At 40.6% G+C, this 18,049-nt stretch overlaps 1 protein-coding gene across 3 annotated transcripts in view; it reads right to left on the bottom strand.

The window, feature by feature from the left end:
* Window positions 1-11,434: 11,434 nt before the first annotated feature.
* The window catches only part of LOC122806319 (ligand-dependent nuclear receptor-interacting factor 1-like), a 345,063-nt gene continuing 338,448 nt past the window's right edge, over window positions 11,435-18,049 (bottom strand). For all 3 annotated transcript variants that reach the window (XM_044076637.1, XM_044076635.1, XM_044076636.1), the window contains exon 5: window positions 11,435-13,036. In XM_044076637.1, coding sequence (XP_043932572.1) covers window positions 12,584-13,036 — 453 coding nt within the window. In that variant the 3' untranslated portion in view covers window positions 11,435-12,583. The remainder of the gene's footprint in view (window positions 13,037-18,049) is intronic.

Genomic DNA, 18,049 nt, shown 5'->3' with positions numbered 1-18,049 from the left:
TTATTTCAGCATGACGCTACTGTGACGTTTTAGGTTCTATTTTGGCACCATTTATTATTTAAAAGCTTGGTGTTTTTTTGCTAACTGGTTTTCTGATGAAGTTACTGTTAAACAGTAACGAAAAAGTTTGTGGATTTAAAAATAAACTTACGTTCAGTATACTTCATTGTGACTGCTTGGATTGTATCGACTACCTGAATTGTATCAAATGCCTTGGCCAGATCAAGGTAGGCTGTATGAACCACCTTGCCTTCATCCACAGCTCTGGTGACTGACTCAAAGAAGTCGACCAGGTTGAGCAGGCATGATCTACACTTCACAAAATCAACCTGTGTGGGATCCAGGGTTTGGAGGTTCCCTATATCTTTGTTTATTAGGTCCATGATGATGTGTTCCACAGCTTTGCATATCAGACTTGTCAGGCTAATGGGGCGATAGTTCTCAGGGTCTGTAGTCACTCCTCCTTTGTGGAGAGGGATGACTGCAGCAGTGCGCCATTTGGTAGGGACAAAGCCTGAGGATAGGCTGTGACTGAACAGGGCACACAGGTGAGGTGCCAGTTCACTCTGTAGTTCATGTAGAACACAGCCAGGGATATTGTCAGGTCCCAGAGAAGCTGTATTCTTGGCTCTGGACAGTGCTGTTTTAACCTGTGCAGAAGAAATACTGGGTGCCTGGCATCTACTGATATTGTGATTGGTCCTTTGGTGGGAGAGAGAGGGGTAAAGTTGGCACTGAATCTGTCGGCCAGGATATTGTCAATATCTGTTGGCTTGGTATAGGAGGTGTCATTGTGCAACAACTCCAAGCAAATCTGGGTATTGCCGTGGAAATTCTTTACATAACTATAGAAGGCCTTGGGGTTGTCTACTATCTGCTGCAATTCTGTTTTCATAGCTAGCTTTAGAGGATTTGATGAGGAATCTCAACTTTTTGTTGATGCTGATAAGGGAGTTTTTCTAGTCTTGGGGCTTCACCTTATTTCTCATTAGTTTCCTCCTTCTGTTGTAAAGTTTGTTTATGGCAGGGGACCACCAGATTGGCATACTTTTTTGGAGGAGAGTGTCTTGGTTCTAATGGGTATGGCGAGATCCATGCATTTGTGTACGTGTACGTGTTCGTATAGGGCATCAGTGTATGATTCAGTGGTAATGCTGCTGTTCTCCAATTGCATGGGTGCCATGAAGTCCTAGTGAAGCTCAGGGATAGGCAGGGATACATAAACTAGCAAGCTAGGAAAAAAGGGGGCTGAGTGCCCCAGTGTTGTGTAGAAAGGAAATACTAAGAGATGGCAGAGTGTCAAGAGAATCCAATAAGGGAAGTGGTCTTACCAAATAAGTGTGTACAGGAAAGGTAGGATGTTGGGGCAAGGAATACTGACTGTGTGTAGTGGCTAGACAAAATGGCACGGCCAAGCTATTACTGCTTAAAAATGGGGGGGGGGGGGTAAGGAGGACTGTCGGAGTGAGAGCAGGTTAAACAAGAGAGTGTGAGGGCGGTGAACATAATGGTGAAAAAAACATCTGCTTAGTAGGGAGTAAATCATGTATAGAGTACAGGGTAAAATATTAAAACTAAATAGAAAGTTCAAAAATGTTAGTAACATCAAAACTGTGAAACAAGAAGTTGAACAGGGTGCAACAAGCTAGCAGGTTTTAAGTAGAAATAAAAGTGAGGTTACAAAACTTTCCAGGGCATGACATGAAAAGATTGGTTAAAAAGAAAGTGTAGGGCATGGTGGAATAACTGCAAAGGCTTGATTAATTAACCACAATGTTTTGCTGTTTCTCCTGTTAGAGTGTATCCAAGGTGCATTTTGAGAGGGGTCTTAGTTGAATTCAAAATGTTAACAAGTACTGTACATATGGAGGAACTGGTGGAAATGCTTGACTGTGTAGAGCTCCTGGGGACATATGCATGAAACTAAAATAAAAAGAATACCACTAAAAACAAAATCTAATGGAATGCATGCATGTACAACTACAAAGAGAAGTCCACCAGGGACCAGAAAGTAAGTGTGCTACTAAGGGCATGGGACTGGAGGTGGGGGGATTGTCCTATAGAAAGGTGGGGAGTGGACTCTGGCAGGCTGGGGACAGTGGATGAGTGTCCAGCAATGTGCGAACAAGAACTAAAAAGGCTGAAACAACTGCATTTCTTTGCAATGTACTACTTTTTTGCATTAATTAAAGCTAGTCAAAGTGTCTGAAGTTTCTGGAATGCTCACAGTATTTGCAGGGTCAAAGTGAAGCCTTTTCAAAGCGACTGTTGTGTAGTCAAACATGATTACAAGAAGCTGGTCTATGCTTATGTTTAAACGTATCTTGTTAAGACAGAGGGATTTTGCAGACCTGAACAGTTGGTGTTTGATAATATTGCTGAGAATTGGAGAGTGTTTGAACAACAGTAGGATATTTTCATACAGGCTTTTTCTTTTAAAGATGCACATACAAAGGCCTTCATACTTCTTAATTTAGCAGGCTCGGAAGCCACTGAGAGGAAATGCTCATTTGGGTATGCACCCTCTGTGTATGCAGGTGAGGGGAAAAAACACCATATTGTGATAGAAGCTGAAATACGGGAAAACCCTGACTGCTTAAAATGTAAATTTAGAAAAATGTGTATTCTTAAATGAATATTACAATGGAAAGGCATATGTTTACACAAGAAATCAAAAGCCTGGCGAAACTACAGCAGCATATATTAATGAACTGAGAAATAAAGCAAGAGCGTTCAGATTTGGTGATTTGTGAGATGAGTTGATAAAGGACAGACTTGTATGTGCTGTTAATGATGAAGTGAGAAAGAATTTACTTCGAGATAGTGATTTAACATTGAGCAAAGCCATAGAGATTTGTTAAATACATGAGATTACAGAAAAGCACACAAATATGCTTACGAATGAGAAAAATGTGCTTGCAGTAACAGTGCGAATGTTGATAGCATGCGACATAAGATTGGGTGCAGATGGAGATATAAATCAAAGGGCGTAGCAGCTTCTAACCCTAATCTTAAACCGAATGCAGCCACAACTAACAACCTTACTGTTAACTGTCATAACTGCAGATGCAAACATAAACCTAAATGAGAGAAGTGCTTAGCTTTTGGTCAGCAATGTCACAAATGTAAAAACTGGAATCCTTTCAAAAGGCTTTGCAAGTCTAAAGTGGCAAGTACTTTTATTAAAATACAGCATCCTAAGAAGTAAGTAGATCAGATAGAAAGCCATTAGCAAACTTTCTGTGTTGATGGTCTCTCTGTGATTGATGAAACTGCTAATGCAGTAGATGATCAGTTGGCAGCAAAGAGTGAAATGTTTTGTACTGTTCAGATTAATGGGAAACCTGTAGAGCTAAGTAGATACTGGGTCCAAGTGCAATGTTATATCAGCACAAATGTTTGCCAAAATAAAAGCTGGAGAGAAACTTGATTCAGCAAAGTGTGCAAAACTTGTTGCTTATGGTGGTGAAGAGATTCAAACTGATAGTGCAGTAGTTCTCACATGCCATTCTGCTGGGTACAGCTATGACTTGCAGTCTTGCATAGTCAAAAGACATGAGCAGTCACGGTTAGGCCTCAAAGACGGTATGAGAATGGGACTGATTTCATTTAATAAGGAGGTCCACCATAAAAGTTGAAAACAACCTGATAGTTTCACACACAATGTTTTTTGTAAATATGCTGATATTTTCAAACATGAGCTTGGTAAACTACCGGTCACATATTCCATGAAGTTAAACCATAAAGTAAGCCCAACTGTCAGACCAGCCAGGAAGGTTCTGGTAGCAATGCAGAACAAAGTGAAAAGAGAACTAAACAAAGTGGTGAATTTAGGTGTGATAACTCCAATAAAAGAAACAAATGAATGGGTATCCTCCATGGTCGTAACTCATAAGAAAAGCTCAGATGATATTTGAATATATATTTATCCCAGATTTTTAAACAAAGCGCTTAAACATCCTCATCATCCGATGCCCACAATAGAAGTAGCAGCAGCTCTTATGCCAAATGCCACTACTTTTTCAGTCTTAGATGCAAATAGTTCATTTTGGCAAATTTCGCTGGATCACATATCTTTATTGTTAACCACTTTCAGTACACCATTTGGTAGATACAGATCCCCAAGAATGGCATTTTTGATAAATTCTGTCAGTGAAGTATTTTAACATGCGATGGAACACATTTTTTCAGGTTATCCATGAGCTATCATAGTAGTCAACATTACTGTAGGTGGAAATGGTGAAGACAAACGTGATACCTCAGGAAAGTTCAACACTGTGCACGTGAAGTCAATCTTAAACTAAATGTTCAGAAATGAGAAATTAAGCTGAGAGAAGTTACTTATGTGGGTCATTTATTTACTACTTCTGGCCTACAACCAGATCCGTCAAAGCAAGCAGCAATTCTTAAGATGCCAGTTCTAGACAGTGTCAAATCTTTGCAATGTTTTCTAGATAGGGCAACTATTTAAGAAAGTTCATTCCAGACCTGGGTGAGCTTTCAGCAGTGTTATGACAATTGACAAGCAAAAATGTAAATTGGTCCTGGTTAGAACACCAAAGAGCATTTGATGTTCTGAAATAGAAAATTGCCAGTCCACCCACACTGAGATATCATGATGTTCACAAACCAGTTACTCTTTCATGTGATGCTTCTAAGAATGGTCTTGGTGCAGCATGTCTTCAAGAAGGCATACCAGTAGCCCATGCATCCAGAACTTTAACCCAAACTGGGATGCAGTTTGCGCAAATTGAAAAAAAGAGCTTTTGACAGTAGTGTTCGCATGTTCGAAGTTCCATGATTATATTTATGGCAAACCTATTCAAGTTAAGACTAATCACCAACCTCTAGTGACTATTTTAAAAAAGCCAATACATTCAGCACCAGCATATCTGCAATGCATTATGTTAAAATTGCAAAAGTTCAATTTCAATATTGTTTATACAAAAGGCAAATATCTCTACCTTGCAGATGCTTTGTCAAGAATATCTAGACAAACAACAAAACATCATGAGAAAGCACACTTTGAAGTCATGCAAGTCAAAAATTTTTCCTCATCTCATCTTGATGAACTCAGAAATCATATAGCTTTAGACCTGGTTCTCCAGAAGCTGAAACATTTTATCGGTCAAGGATGGCCAGTACGACAGACCAGTTTACCACTTGATATACAGAAGTATTCTTCTTACAGAGACGAGCTCATGATGGAAGACAGAATCATCATGAAAGGTTCTAAAGTGGTAATTCCTTCAGCATTACAACAGGAATATATCCAGATTTTGCACTGTAGGTACCCGGGTACTGACTCAACCTAAAGAAGGGCAAGAGACATAGTATTTTGGCCCTCTACATCAAAAGATACAGAGAAAGAAACTGTAGCATGTTTTATTTGCAACAGTACTAGATCACACCAACAAAAAGAACCACTTCAGCTAAACAGATTCTTGAACTACCATGGTCAACGGCTGCTACTGATATTTTCGAATGGAATGGGTCAGTATTAACTAGTGACAGTAGACTCTTACATGAATTGGTATGAAATTTACTTTCTTCCTAACTTAATGTCTAGCACTGTCATTGCAAGGTTGAAGAGAGATTTTTCTGTCCATGGTAGTCTGCATAAAGTTGTATCTGACAATGGTACACAGTTTACAAGTCAGCAGTTCAAGAAATTTGTTGAGTCTTAGGACTTTTGTCCATGTTACTACTTGTCCTGAGTATCCAGAATCCAAAGGATTAGCTGAGCGTGCAATTGAAAGTGCGAACCTACTCAATCTCAGAAACATTCCCCAACATAATTTACTTGGTTCACCTGCTCAGAGATTAATGTCTAGAAACAATCAGTAAATGGGTCTATATTAGTTCGCCGAAAAGTTATTTTCAGCAAACACCTACTCATTGACACATTCAGCAAAATTCACTTCCGCAAGTCACTGAATTTTCCAACGGCAATGAAGCAGTTGGCCAACTACACAACTTTTCCCTTTTCCCCAATGTAGTGTGATCTCGGAATTGGTATATATAGTTGGGGGGTGTGGGGGGGGTTGAAGCCCCCCCACTTGGGCGGGTTTGATTTAGTTATTTGTGGGTTACATTGTGCTGTGGGACAATTGTTTCATTGCCCTTGGAAAATTCAGTGAATTGCAGAAGTGATTTTCCCTGAATACATTTTGATGAATAGGTTTTTGCTGAAAATAACTTTTGGCAAACTACCATAGACCCCGGTAAACAACTATTAATTCCAAATGCTAACAACAAGAGTTGTCAAGACTCAACTTTTGAAAAAACGCCAGTCACAAAAGTTGTACTATGATAAATCTAGCAAACCTCTTAGACCACTGAGACAAGGAGAGATCATAAGGATGTAAACATCTAAAGGATATGACTGAGTGGGAATTGGGAATTATCAAAAATATTTGTGAAGAACCAAGATCTTATATTGTACAACCGGAAGGAATGGATTTCAGTAGAACCTAAGAAATATACTTCCAATCTCCTAACCAGAGACACATCAGATTGCCTGTGCCAAAGACTCCATTTCTCAGAGTGACCCTGCACTTGTTCAGATTGCAGAGGACAGTGTACTTACCTCGAATAATCCTGATGCAATCCACAAAGTTCCTATTGAGAAGATTTCCCCAGAGACTGTCCCTGTTGCTAAGCCCAGTCAAAGTTTTTATGTGACTGGATAAGGTAGAATTTCCAGACCCAATCCAAAACACACAGTGACATGGACTTGAGTTCTGATTTGTTATTAATATGGAAATGTTACCTAGCATGTAGATTGTCTTGTTCTCCTTCTGTATGTCGAACAAATCAAAGAGGGAGGATGTAGCTCATGGAGTGCATTGTTCCTGTTCAGCCACTGTCACTAGACAGCATGTGCATATGAGTACTGAGCACATGCAAGAACAGTGCCATTTTGTACAGTCAGCCACAGTGAATGCAGGCATGAATGGAGATGGACATGTGAGTGTGTTTGAAGTAATGAATAAATCAAATAGCTTAAATACAAGTTCTAATTACAGTTCCTGACATGTTTATGTACAATAAATATCTTGAAACCATACACAGCTTCATTGCCTCTTTTGAATGCATGACACAAGCGACAGTTACCCAACAAAAATCCATAATATGCAGACTCTACAAGCAGTGCTCTCAAGCTATGATATGTACATGAGAACTGTTAAGGCAGCAACTTTAGAAGCTTCTTCTTTTAGCTGTTCCCATTAGGGGTTACCACAGCAGATCATCTGTTTCCATTTTTTCTTGTCCTCTGCATTTTGCTCTGTAACACAAACCACCTGCATGCCCTCTCTCACCACATACATAAACCTTACCTTAGGCCTTCCTCTTATTTGGCAGCTCCAGCCTTAGCATCCTTTTCCCAATATACCAAGCATCCCTCCTCAGCACATGTCCAAACCAAAACAATCTCACCTCTCTGGCTTTGTCTCCAAACCATCCAACCTGAGATGACCCTCTAATATACCAAGTCGTAATCCTGTCCATCTTTATCACATCCCAGTGCAAATCTTAACATCTTTAACTCTGCCACTTCCAGCTCTGACACCTGCCTTTTTGTCAGTGCCACCATATCCAACCCATATAACACAGCTGGTCTCACTACCCTCTTGTATACCTTCCCTTTCACTCGTATTGGTACCAGTTTGTCACAAATCACTCCTAACACTCTTTCACCCACTCCACCCTGCCTGTACTCCCTTCTTCACCCCTCTTCCACACTCACCATTACTCTGAATTGTTGATCCCAACTATTTACACTCATCCACCTTCACCAAGTCTACTCCCTGCATCCTCACCATTCCTCTATCCTCCCTCTCATTCACACACACATATATTCTGTCTTTGTCCTGCTGACCTTTACTCCTCTCCTCTCTAGAGCACACCTCCACCTCTCCTGGGTCTCCTCAACCTGCTCGCTACTCTCACTACACATCACAATGCCATCCGCTAACATCATAGCACATGGGGACTCCTATCTGATCTCTTCTGTCAACCTGCCCATCACCATTGTAAATAAGAAAGGGCTCAGAGCTGATCCTTGATGTAATTCAACCTCTACCTTAAAAAGCATCCATCACTCCTACCGCAGACCTGACCAGTGTCACACTACCCACATACACATCCTGTACCACTCTTACATACTTTCTCTGCCACTCCCGACTTCCTCATACAATACCACAACTCCTCTCTATGCACCCTGCTATATGCTTTCTCTAAGTCCACAAAGACACAATGCAACTCCTTCTGACCTTCTCTATATGTCTCCATCAACACTCTAACAGCAAATACTGCATCTGTAGTGCTCTTTCCCAGCATGAAACCATACTGCTGCTCACTAATCATCACTTCCCTTCTTAACCTAGCTTCCACTACTCTTTCCCATAACTTCATTCTGTGACTGATCAATTTTATCCCTCTGTAGTTACTATAGCTCTGCTCATCACCCTTATTCTTAAAAATCAGTACCAAAACACTTTTCCACTCCTCAAGCATCCTCTCATTGTCCAAGATTTCATTAAACAATCTGGTTAAAAACTCCACTGCCATCTCTCCTAAAAACCTCCATGCTTCCAGAGGTATGTCATCTGGACCAACAGTCTTTCCATTCTTCAACCTCTTCACAGCTTCTTACTTCCTCCTTGCTAATCTGTTGCACTTCCTGACTCACTATCCCCACATCATCCAACCTTATTTCTCTCTCATTCTCTTCATCCATCAGCCCCTCAAAGTACTCTTTCCATCTGCTCAACACACTCTCCTTGTTTGTGAGCATGTTTTCTTCATTATTCTTTATCACACTTACTTGCTGCACATCTTTCCCAGCTTGGTCCTTCTGTCTAGCCAATCAGTACACATCCTTTTCTCCCTCCTTACTGTCCAACCATTCATACAACTCTCCATACACCTTATCCTTTGCCTTCGCCACCTCTCTCTTCCCCATACGCCTCATCTCCTTATACTCCTGTCAACCTTCTTCCTCTCTCTGACAATCCCACTTCTTCTTCGCCAACCTCTATTTCTGTATGCTCTCCTGGACTTCCTCATTCCACCACCAAGTTTCCTTGTCATCCTTCCTTTGTCCAAATATCACACCATGCACCTTTCTAGCTGTCTCCCTTACCAGCTTTGCTGTAGTTACTCAGCTATTCAGTTACTCTTCACTGCCACCCAGTGCCTGTCTTAACTCTTCCCTGAACTCCACCTCACAATCACCCTTTTTCAACTTCCATCATTTGATCCTTGGCACTACCCTCACACTCCTCCTCCTCTTCTTGACCATTGTCATCCTACAGACCATCATCCTATGCTGCCTAACTACACTTCCCCTGCCACCACTTTACAGTCTCCAATCTCCTTCAGACTGGCCCTCCTACATAGGATACAATCCACCTGTGTGCATCTTCCTCCACTCTTGTAGGTCACCCTGTGCTCCTCCCTCTTCTTAAAATATGTATTCACCACAGCCATGTCCATCCTTTTCTGCCCTTCTGCATTCCTCTCCTTAACACCATACCTACCCATCACTTCCTCATCCCCTTTGTTCCCTTCACAAACATGCCCACTGAAACCCACTCCAATCACCACTCTCTTACCCTTGGGTACACTCATCACCACTTCATCCAACTCATTACAAAATTTTTCTTTCTCATCCATCGCACACCCAACTTGAGGAGCATATGCACTAACAACATTCATTACCTTCTTCTTCTTTTGGCTTTTCCCGGTTAGGGGTCGCCACAGCGGATCATCTGACTGCTCATGATTGGCAGTGGAGTTTTACGGTGTCTGGTTGCCAGCCCGGCGCCCAACCTTCCACAGAAGGCACACACATGCACACACTCTCACCTAGGGGCAATTTAGAATGTCCAATCCACCTACTGCATGTCTTTGGGATGTGGGAGGAAACCGGAGCACCGAGAGGAAACCCAAGCGACCACAGGGAGGACATGTAGACTCCACACAGAAGGCACCCCAGCAACAACATTCATTATCACACCATCAATTTCCAGCTTCATAAACATCACTCTATCTGACATTCTTTTCACCTCCAAAACACTCTTGGCATACTGTTCCTTCAGGATAACCCCTACCCCATTTCTCCTCCCATCCACACCATGACAGAACAATTTGAACCTGCCTCCGATACAACTGGCCTTACTCCCCTTCCATTTGGTCTCTTGCATGCACAATATATCTATCTTCCTTCTCTGCATCATATCAGCTAGCTCTCTCCCTATGCCAGTCATACTGCCAACATTCAAAGTTCCTACCCTCACTACCACACTCCTAACCTTCACTCTCTCTTCCTGCCTTTAGGCATGCCTTCCCTCTCTTCTTCTCCTTCGGCCAACAGTATACCAATTTCCACCAACAGCCTGTTGGCTAACAGTACTGGTGGCGGTCATTGCTAACCTGGCCCTCGACTGATCCATTATGGAAATCTGTACTGTTGTCCACATATGTCATTTGGCAAAAGTTTTACACCGGATGCCCTTCTTGACGTAACTCTACTTATTTATCCAGGCTTGGGACGGCACAAAGAAATGCACTGGCTTGTGCATCCCCAGTGGCTAGAAGCTGCATCACCTATATTATGTTTTACAGTATCACAATACAGGGGCAGTTCTTGGTCTTTACTTGATCAAGATCAAGCTGGAATATACACAAGTGCCTGCTGAAATTAAGAAATCATAACCTGCAATCCTTACAACAGTGCAACAGCAAGGGCAAACTGGCTGGGGTGGGGGTATATACTAAGTTCAAGGTTGCGGTATTCAGAGTACTCCCTTTTTTTCCTAGTTACTGCAATCTTCAAGCTATAGGTTTGGATGGTGCAGGGGCCTGAAACTCCCCCAGCAAAAAATGCTTTAATGGTACAACAGTTTCAAAATGTGCTGTTTTCAAGTTGTAATGCACTTTATTTAGTGCTGTTGAAGAACCCACTGTTTCAAACTATGTGACAGGGAGCCAGAATGTCTTGGTGTCTTTAAAAGAAAAATACAGTTCTACAAATGTGAGGATCTCTAATGGGTACTAAATAGGAAACTTCATAAAAGTATGACAGGGCTCTGTTACTTTGAGCAATTGAAAGAAATATTACATCTATTCCTTCTACATTATAAAAGGTTAAACAGAGACCTCACTAATGCCTGCAAAGTGCACAATAATGAATTCTTATTTTCTGTTTGGGAATAAATAAGATGTCCAAATCTTATTCTAACAAATTTGAGTCTCTACAAAGTTAACTATGCTATCTCATAGGGAGAGACGCAGCTTTGCTGAGCATGATTATAGCATTGTTTTAGCACTTTAATCAATATGAACATCATTGTGTTGAAATCCCTGATGGTGACAGAGAATCACAAACTTTCAACAGAAAAGCCAATACAGAAAATATGCAAAATTATTACAGAAAGTAGAAAAGTTCATTTTATTTCCAATAAAAGTTCAGTTGCAACAAAATGCAACACGTTTCATGTACCATTTTGAAATGCAGTCTAATAACAAATACAAGAAAAAATAAAATCTGCAAGCAAAAACATTACAATGCCCAAACAGCACGCACAAATGCAAATTGGGCCTGGGCACTGTAGCATTTACTAAATGTTGGTGGAACAGTTAAATGTATAAATACACCAGCCCCAAAATCCAAATTAATATATTAACTTAAAAATATCCATAGAGATCAAAATACTTGAAATGATGTCAAAGGCTAACTATAAATTCTAGTCAAATGGTTGTGTAAAGGTTAAGGATTCGTTAATGAAGACTGAAATCAAAGGTTACATAGTGGAAATACAGACTTTTTGATTTAATAAAAACAGGTAGCTGCCACTTGTATGTTGTGGTAACAATCTTTTTTAATCCAATCCTGAACACAAAAATGAAGTTAACATCGGGAGGTGATTTTGCACTTTGCAGTTTAATATTTTTTACAGTCTCAACTTGTTGAAGAGTCCCACAACTTGTGAAAACAATGATCATCACCATGAAGAGTACTAGTCATTCCTCAGTGGAAATCATGGTGTTTACGTTTTTGTCATTCAAAAAACAATCGTTAATTTACAGAAAACTTAAGGCCATCATGCCCTACTTTGAACAGGATTCTAAGTGAACAGGTAGTCTTATTTTATTAGTCTGAAAAGGGTCACTGTTGGCCTTACAAGCTCCACCTATTTAAATATGGTGTTAAATTCAAGCTCTGTGCTTGCAAGTTAGAGTTCATTGGAGAAAGACTGCAAGACTCTAACAGGTAAGTGCATCAGTGTTGAGCTTAAGTTTGCTTTCTGCCTGAATGAGAACAAATCGTTTAATACACACCAATGAATGCTGCATCTTTCTTTGTTTTGTTTTTTTTTTTTTTTTTGTGGCTGGATAAATTCTCTTCAAGTTTGTAATAGAAGTTATTTTGTTGTTCTCTAGTATTTTTAAAAAAATGCAATTAAAACTGTTCTCACATTATTTAATTAGCTGGTTCCAGTGGGCAAACACTTTAAAGAGTGAATACTAAAGGCAATACAATTGCAAGTGTCCAAAATATTCACTTATTTAACAGCTAAGTGTTTTGCATCTTTTTTCGAATTTCTTCTAATGCTGCTTCCCTCTGCCTTAACAGCTCCTTCAACCTTCTTATTTTCTCATCTCTCACAATCTCATCAGGATCAGCTGGAGACTCGAGAATGAGTTTATCAGAAGAATCGAGTTCCTCATTTGTAGGATCTGTAGACTTGCTATAACTGCTTTCTTCAGTAAAACATTCAGCATTTGGAGAATCATCTGCTGATCCTCCTTCCAGAACAGATCCTTCTGAATTGAGAGAGCTCTTCTGTTTTGAAAAAAGTGGCTTTGGAGATGGCACCTGCACACTGTGTCTCCTAGATGCGTCATACAAAGGTTCTGCTGCAGGTTCACTATCTGATTCACTCTTCTTCTTCTTTGGGGTTGCACTACTCACTGCACCAGGGGAGGCTCTTCTTTTAGGTGAATCCCACTCCAAATTAATGAGAAGCTAAAGAATACACACACACAAATATATATCATCAGTTAATATAATAAGACAATGTGCTCAGAAAAAAAACATACATTTGAAAGCTCCAGTGCGATTACAAGACTAATGCCAATTCCATTTTCATAAATATATTCTTAAAAAAATAAATTACATTATTACTTTACTTACAGGCAAAATGTGCTTCTCCTTGTAGTACTCCTGTTAAAAAGGAAAATGCTGCTCACAACTGTGTGCAACAAATATTCTTCCCCATAGCAGCAGATCTGCACATAGTGACCACTGTAATATAACAATAAATTACAACATGGAGTTCTACCCACCTAATCTATCTTTGTTCCCAGTCAAAAAATCTCCACATGTGCCTTGTTCCTTATGAAGATTGGTGTTGGTCTTGAGGCTGTAAGTCTTTGTATATTTATAAATGTGTGAAACTTTCACACTTAGCTCTTAATCATCCCGAATCCCATGGGACCACCCATTTTTAAGCTTAAATAAGCTTAACCCCCCCCCCCGAATGCCGGATTTGGGTACTTTTCTCCCTGAGATTCACAGTAAAGCAACCTCTGTTCTGGCTTGCAGACGTCTTAGCCAATCAGAGTGTTGCTTTACTGCATCTCATTTGCATGTGTCTTGCGCTGGCTAGTTTCCTCCTTTATTTCCTAACTTCCTTTTGCTTGCATTTGTAAGCACAGACCTGATGCCTTTCTTGTCTTTAATTAGGGACATGTGTAAGCAACAGGAATGGAGGCGTCTTGGTAGTTTTTTTTTAATCGGGGAAAAAGAATAAATTGTAGATATGGATGCAAAGTACGAAGCCAGTTGGAAAGAACAATGACTCAGGATTCATCAGCATTTGCCATTTCACCCAATTGGCGTTTGCCAAAAGTCGAGGGACTGGACCGTTTTTCTGTTTTTTGGACTTTGGGAGTTGAGTTGTATCACAAAAGTTGGATTTGAAAGGTGAAGTCAAGATACTGGAGTATTTGTGCACAAGAGATCAGAGTTTTGCTGTTGCTTGTCAGGACTCAACACTTAACTTTTTATTTTAATTCTTCATTTTGTGCTGACCTTTCTGTACTAGTAAGTTAACATTTTCTGAAAAAATGGATGAAGATTAAGGTTATTAACCTTTGAGTTTCAGATGTGCATATCATTCAGAAAATGTACTTAACATGCATCCTGTTATTCTAGCATTTTCTAAATTTATAGGTAATATTTAAAATCTGTCCCTAATGTTGGAGCCTTTGCCCTCCCACTATGTGCTGACTGAAGTTATTAAATAATGACAGAGACATTTGAGTTTCATACTTTGATTTCCAACTTAAAATGCATGCTAACAAATATTCTTTGATGTAGCATTCTTTTAAGTTTACAGGAGTGGTGTTTAGAAACTGACCCTAACGTTTGGGCCTTTGTTTCCCCCATTATTTAAATCTTGTTCGGATTTCCTGGGCCAACAGGTTGAGAGGTATACCTCAGAGTTTTACTTCATATTTATGGGTTATTCCTCACTCATAAAACATTTTTTCAGACAAGTAAGTGATTGAAGTCACTAAATAATGACAGACATCTGAGTTTCAGACTTTGGTATCTTTCAGAAAATGCTTTCTAACACGTTATAGTAGCATTATAAGAACAATATTTAAAATTAGTCTTTAATGCTTGGGCATCTGTCCCCGTAATAATTTTAAGCTTTGTACAGACTTCTTGTGCTAACAGGTTGAGTGGTTTTCCTTTTGGGGTGTACTGCTTCCTACTATGTACACATTTATGATTTGCAAATGTTTAGGCATCTAGCTTAAAACTAACTGTTGGCTGGGTGTGAAGTTGGGTGAGCATGTACTATTTGAATTTTATATAGTCTGAAAATAAGAATAATCCCATACTAACTCTGTGTACATATACAGCTCTTAATAAACATGTGATCTAAAATAATGTCCCGTCTTTGTGTAGCTGAATATGTGTGGGTGTGTCCACTGGTGTACTTATTTGAATATGCATATATTATGTTAATTAGGTGACACTGATTGTCTCTGACTGTAAGGTCCTTTGTCCTTGATTCTCTCATCTGAAGGATGAGAGGTATGCTTTCACTTACAGTCAGTGTTACCAAGAGTTTCCCTCAGCTAGTTAAGCCCCTTAAGGTCCTCTCAGGGATTTCTAATTGTATTAAACTACTCTTTACTTATTTATTTCATTTGTTTAATTGGGTAGGTGCACTAGTCCAGATACCATTTTCAGCCATGACTCAAGTCAATAGACAGACTAATACTTAAAAGTATTTACATCTCACATCATTTTAAGTAAATCTGACCTTCAAACATTTCACACCAATTAGTATATCTCAAAAGTTATTTAATGTAACCATAATAAAAAAATTATTAACTGTGTAAAAATACAAGAAAGAACACTAGACTTTTCTCAAGAGGAAGAAAAGAATAAAGGAAGAACAGCTTTATTGCTAAAGTCACCACTCCTCAAATATATATTGCTTTACACAACTGATCTACCTTCAGGCAAACTCATGCAATAGTAAGTCATAGCACCTGGCTAGATTTCCCAAGCGGTACCAACATGTCTATGACAAGACGACAAAAAAGTCTCACTTGGAGAACCACGAGAAAACCCACCCTACCCCTACGTGCAAGCATCCATCTACCAGAGTTTTCAGAAGGTGTGAACAGTAGACCACACTGCAGATTCTAAAGTGGCTTATGTAGACACAGCACTGAAAATAGATGCTGATATAGCTGCTTCCCTAGGGGAAAGAGCTCTTTCTATGATCTGAAGAGATTTATTGTATTTGTCAAAGCAACCTGCCAATGATTTAGGAAGAGTGTCTGTTGGCTGTTTTTTCTTTCCCTTTTTTTGGAAAGATACAAAAGGTGATCAATCATTCATTCTCAAAATGACTGCTTAATCCAGTTCAGGGCTGTGGGAAGACTGATTCACATTTCTGCAATCAGTGGGTGAAGGCAGAGAAGCTAATCTTAGGTAGGACACCAGTTTATAACAAGACACACAAACACACACATCTACAGGCAATCTAGTGGATCAACAATTGCACAGACATTGCCAACATCCTAGCTGACAGGTTCAGCGCAAACTTCTCCCCCCCTCCCCACCAAAAGGGCAAATATCTATCCCAGCAGAGTGCTGCCCCCCTGACATCTCAGATGCTCAGATAAGAGCTGCCCTCTCCAAAGCAAAAAACACAGCATCAATTGGACCAGACGGTGTCCCGGGCTGCGTCCTACATGAGCTCCAAGAAGAGCTAAACCCAAACATAAAACTACTATTCAATCTCAGCCTTACTACAGGATATGTACCCAAAGAGTGGCGTACAGCAACAGTGGTCCCTCTCCACAAAGGTGGCGCCTCAATGGATCCTGGAAACTATCGCCCCATAAGTCTGACTAGCTTGGTCTGCAAAGCTATGGAAAGGATCATCATGGACCTCATAAATAAAGATATTGGGGACCGACAGACACTGGATCCTACCCAGTTCGGCTTTGTTAAGGGCAGATCCTGCCTCTTAAACCTGGTTGATTTCTTTGAAACAGTCACCAAGGCCATTGACGAGGGGAAGGTGGTCCATACAGCCTACCTGGACCTTGCAAAAGCCTTCGATACAATACCCCACTCGGGCATTATAGATAAGCTCACCAGCTTAAATATAAACCCCTATGTCACTAGATGGGTTGCAAACTGGCTCAAGGACAGAACCCACATGGTTAGAATTGCTGGAGCTATGTCAGACTCCAAACCAGTTACAAGTGGCATCCCACAAGGCTCAGTCCTGGGACCTCTCTTGTTCGGTACATATTTCTCGGAGGTACAGGCTAACACGGAAGGACTGTGGCTGACCAAGTTTGCAGATGACTGCAAACTGGGCGCCATAATCGACTCTCCAGCCGACACAAGCATCCTCCAAAAGGGCCTCATAGAAACAGAAAACTGGTGCCAGAGCCATGGCCTTAAGCTAAACGCCAAAAAGTGTATAGTCATCCCCTTTGGCAAAAACAAAGTGCCCACAAATTACCACATAGGTGGTAATCCATTAAGTACAGAAGAAGCAATTAGGGACCTGGGGATCCAAGTTGATAGCAATCTGTCATTTGACAACCACGAGGCCAAAGTGGTTATAAAAACATTTTATATAGCCCACCTAATCATGAAGGGATTCACATATAGATCAGAGGAGGTCATCATTCCTCTTTACTCAGCCCTCATCAGGCCCATAATTGAGTACAATGCCCCTTTTGGGATGTACCTTACCAGACACCTGCAGCAACTGGAAAGACCCCAAAAGAACCTCATCAAGAGGATCAAACGGCTCAAACAGATGCCATATGCTGCCCGGTTAAAGAAACTCCAGCTCTACTCAGTGGCATACCGTCTGCTCAGAGGCGATCTGTGCCTGACGTATAAAGCCATGTCCAACTCGGAATTAATGGACATGCTGCACCTCAAAAAATCCAAATCCCATCGATAAACAAAAGAATTGGAAGATCAGTGCAAAAAACGTCAACCAATAAACAAACCAAAAGCACTGAATAGAGGAAGAGTCGAGCACCGGGCAGCTGAGATAAAAAAACAAGTTTACTGTAGATCACAAACTCCACAAAAACGTCACAAACTACGTGCTCGACAGACTTGAACCTCAGCACTGAAATAAATAGAACATGCTGGAGGGACAGATTCATAACCCAGAGGCTCCCTTCACTCTGGAATAAAATCCCAGTCCAGGTTAGGCAGTGTCCCTCATTGACTCTCTTCAAGAGGAATCTTGATGAGTGGATGGGAGATGGTACAGTTTTGTACCTACCATAAATGTAGATGTCCGATAGGTATGCATCTGCAGTCATCACATATGGGTTGTCCTGCCTCGGGCAGCCCTTCGGTCGGCTGGATTCCAAAGTCTGGGTCTGGCGTCGGCTGATGTCGCATTTTCCCCGACGTCAGAGCGCCTGGGGTATAAAAGCATCCGCCGACGCCATCTTCCTCAGTTTT

Source organism: Protopterus annectens, chromosome 7.part0 (assembly GCF_019279795.1).
Source record: "Protopterus annectens isolate FY-2018-M chromosome 7.part0, PAN1.0, whole genome shotgun sequence".
Taxonomy (NCBI): Eukaryota; Metazoa; Chordata; order Ceratodontiformes; family Protopteridae; genus Protopterus; species Protopterus annectens.
The sequence above is the reverse complement of the archived record's forward strand: the minus strand, read 5'-3'. Positions and strand labels throughout refer to the sequence as shown.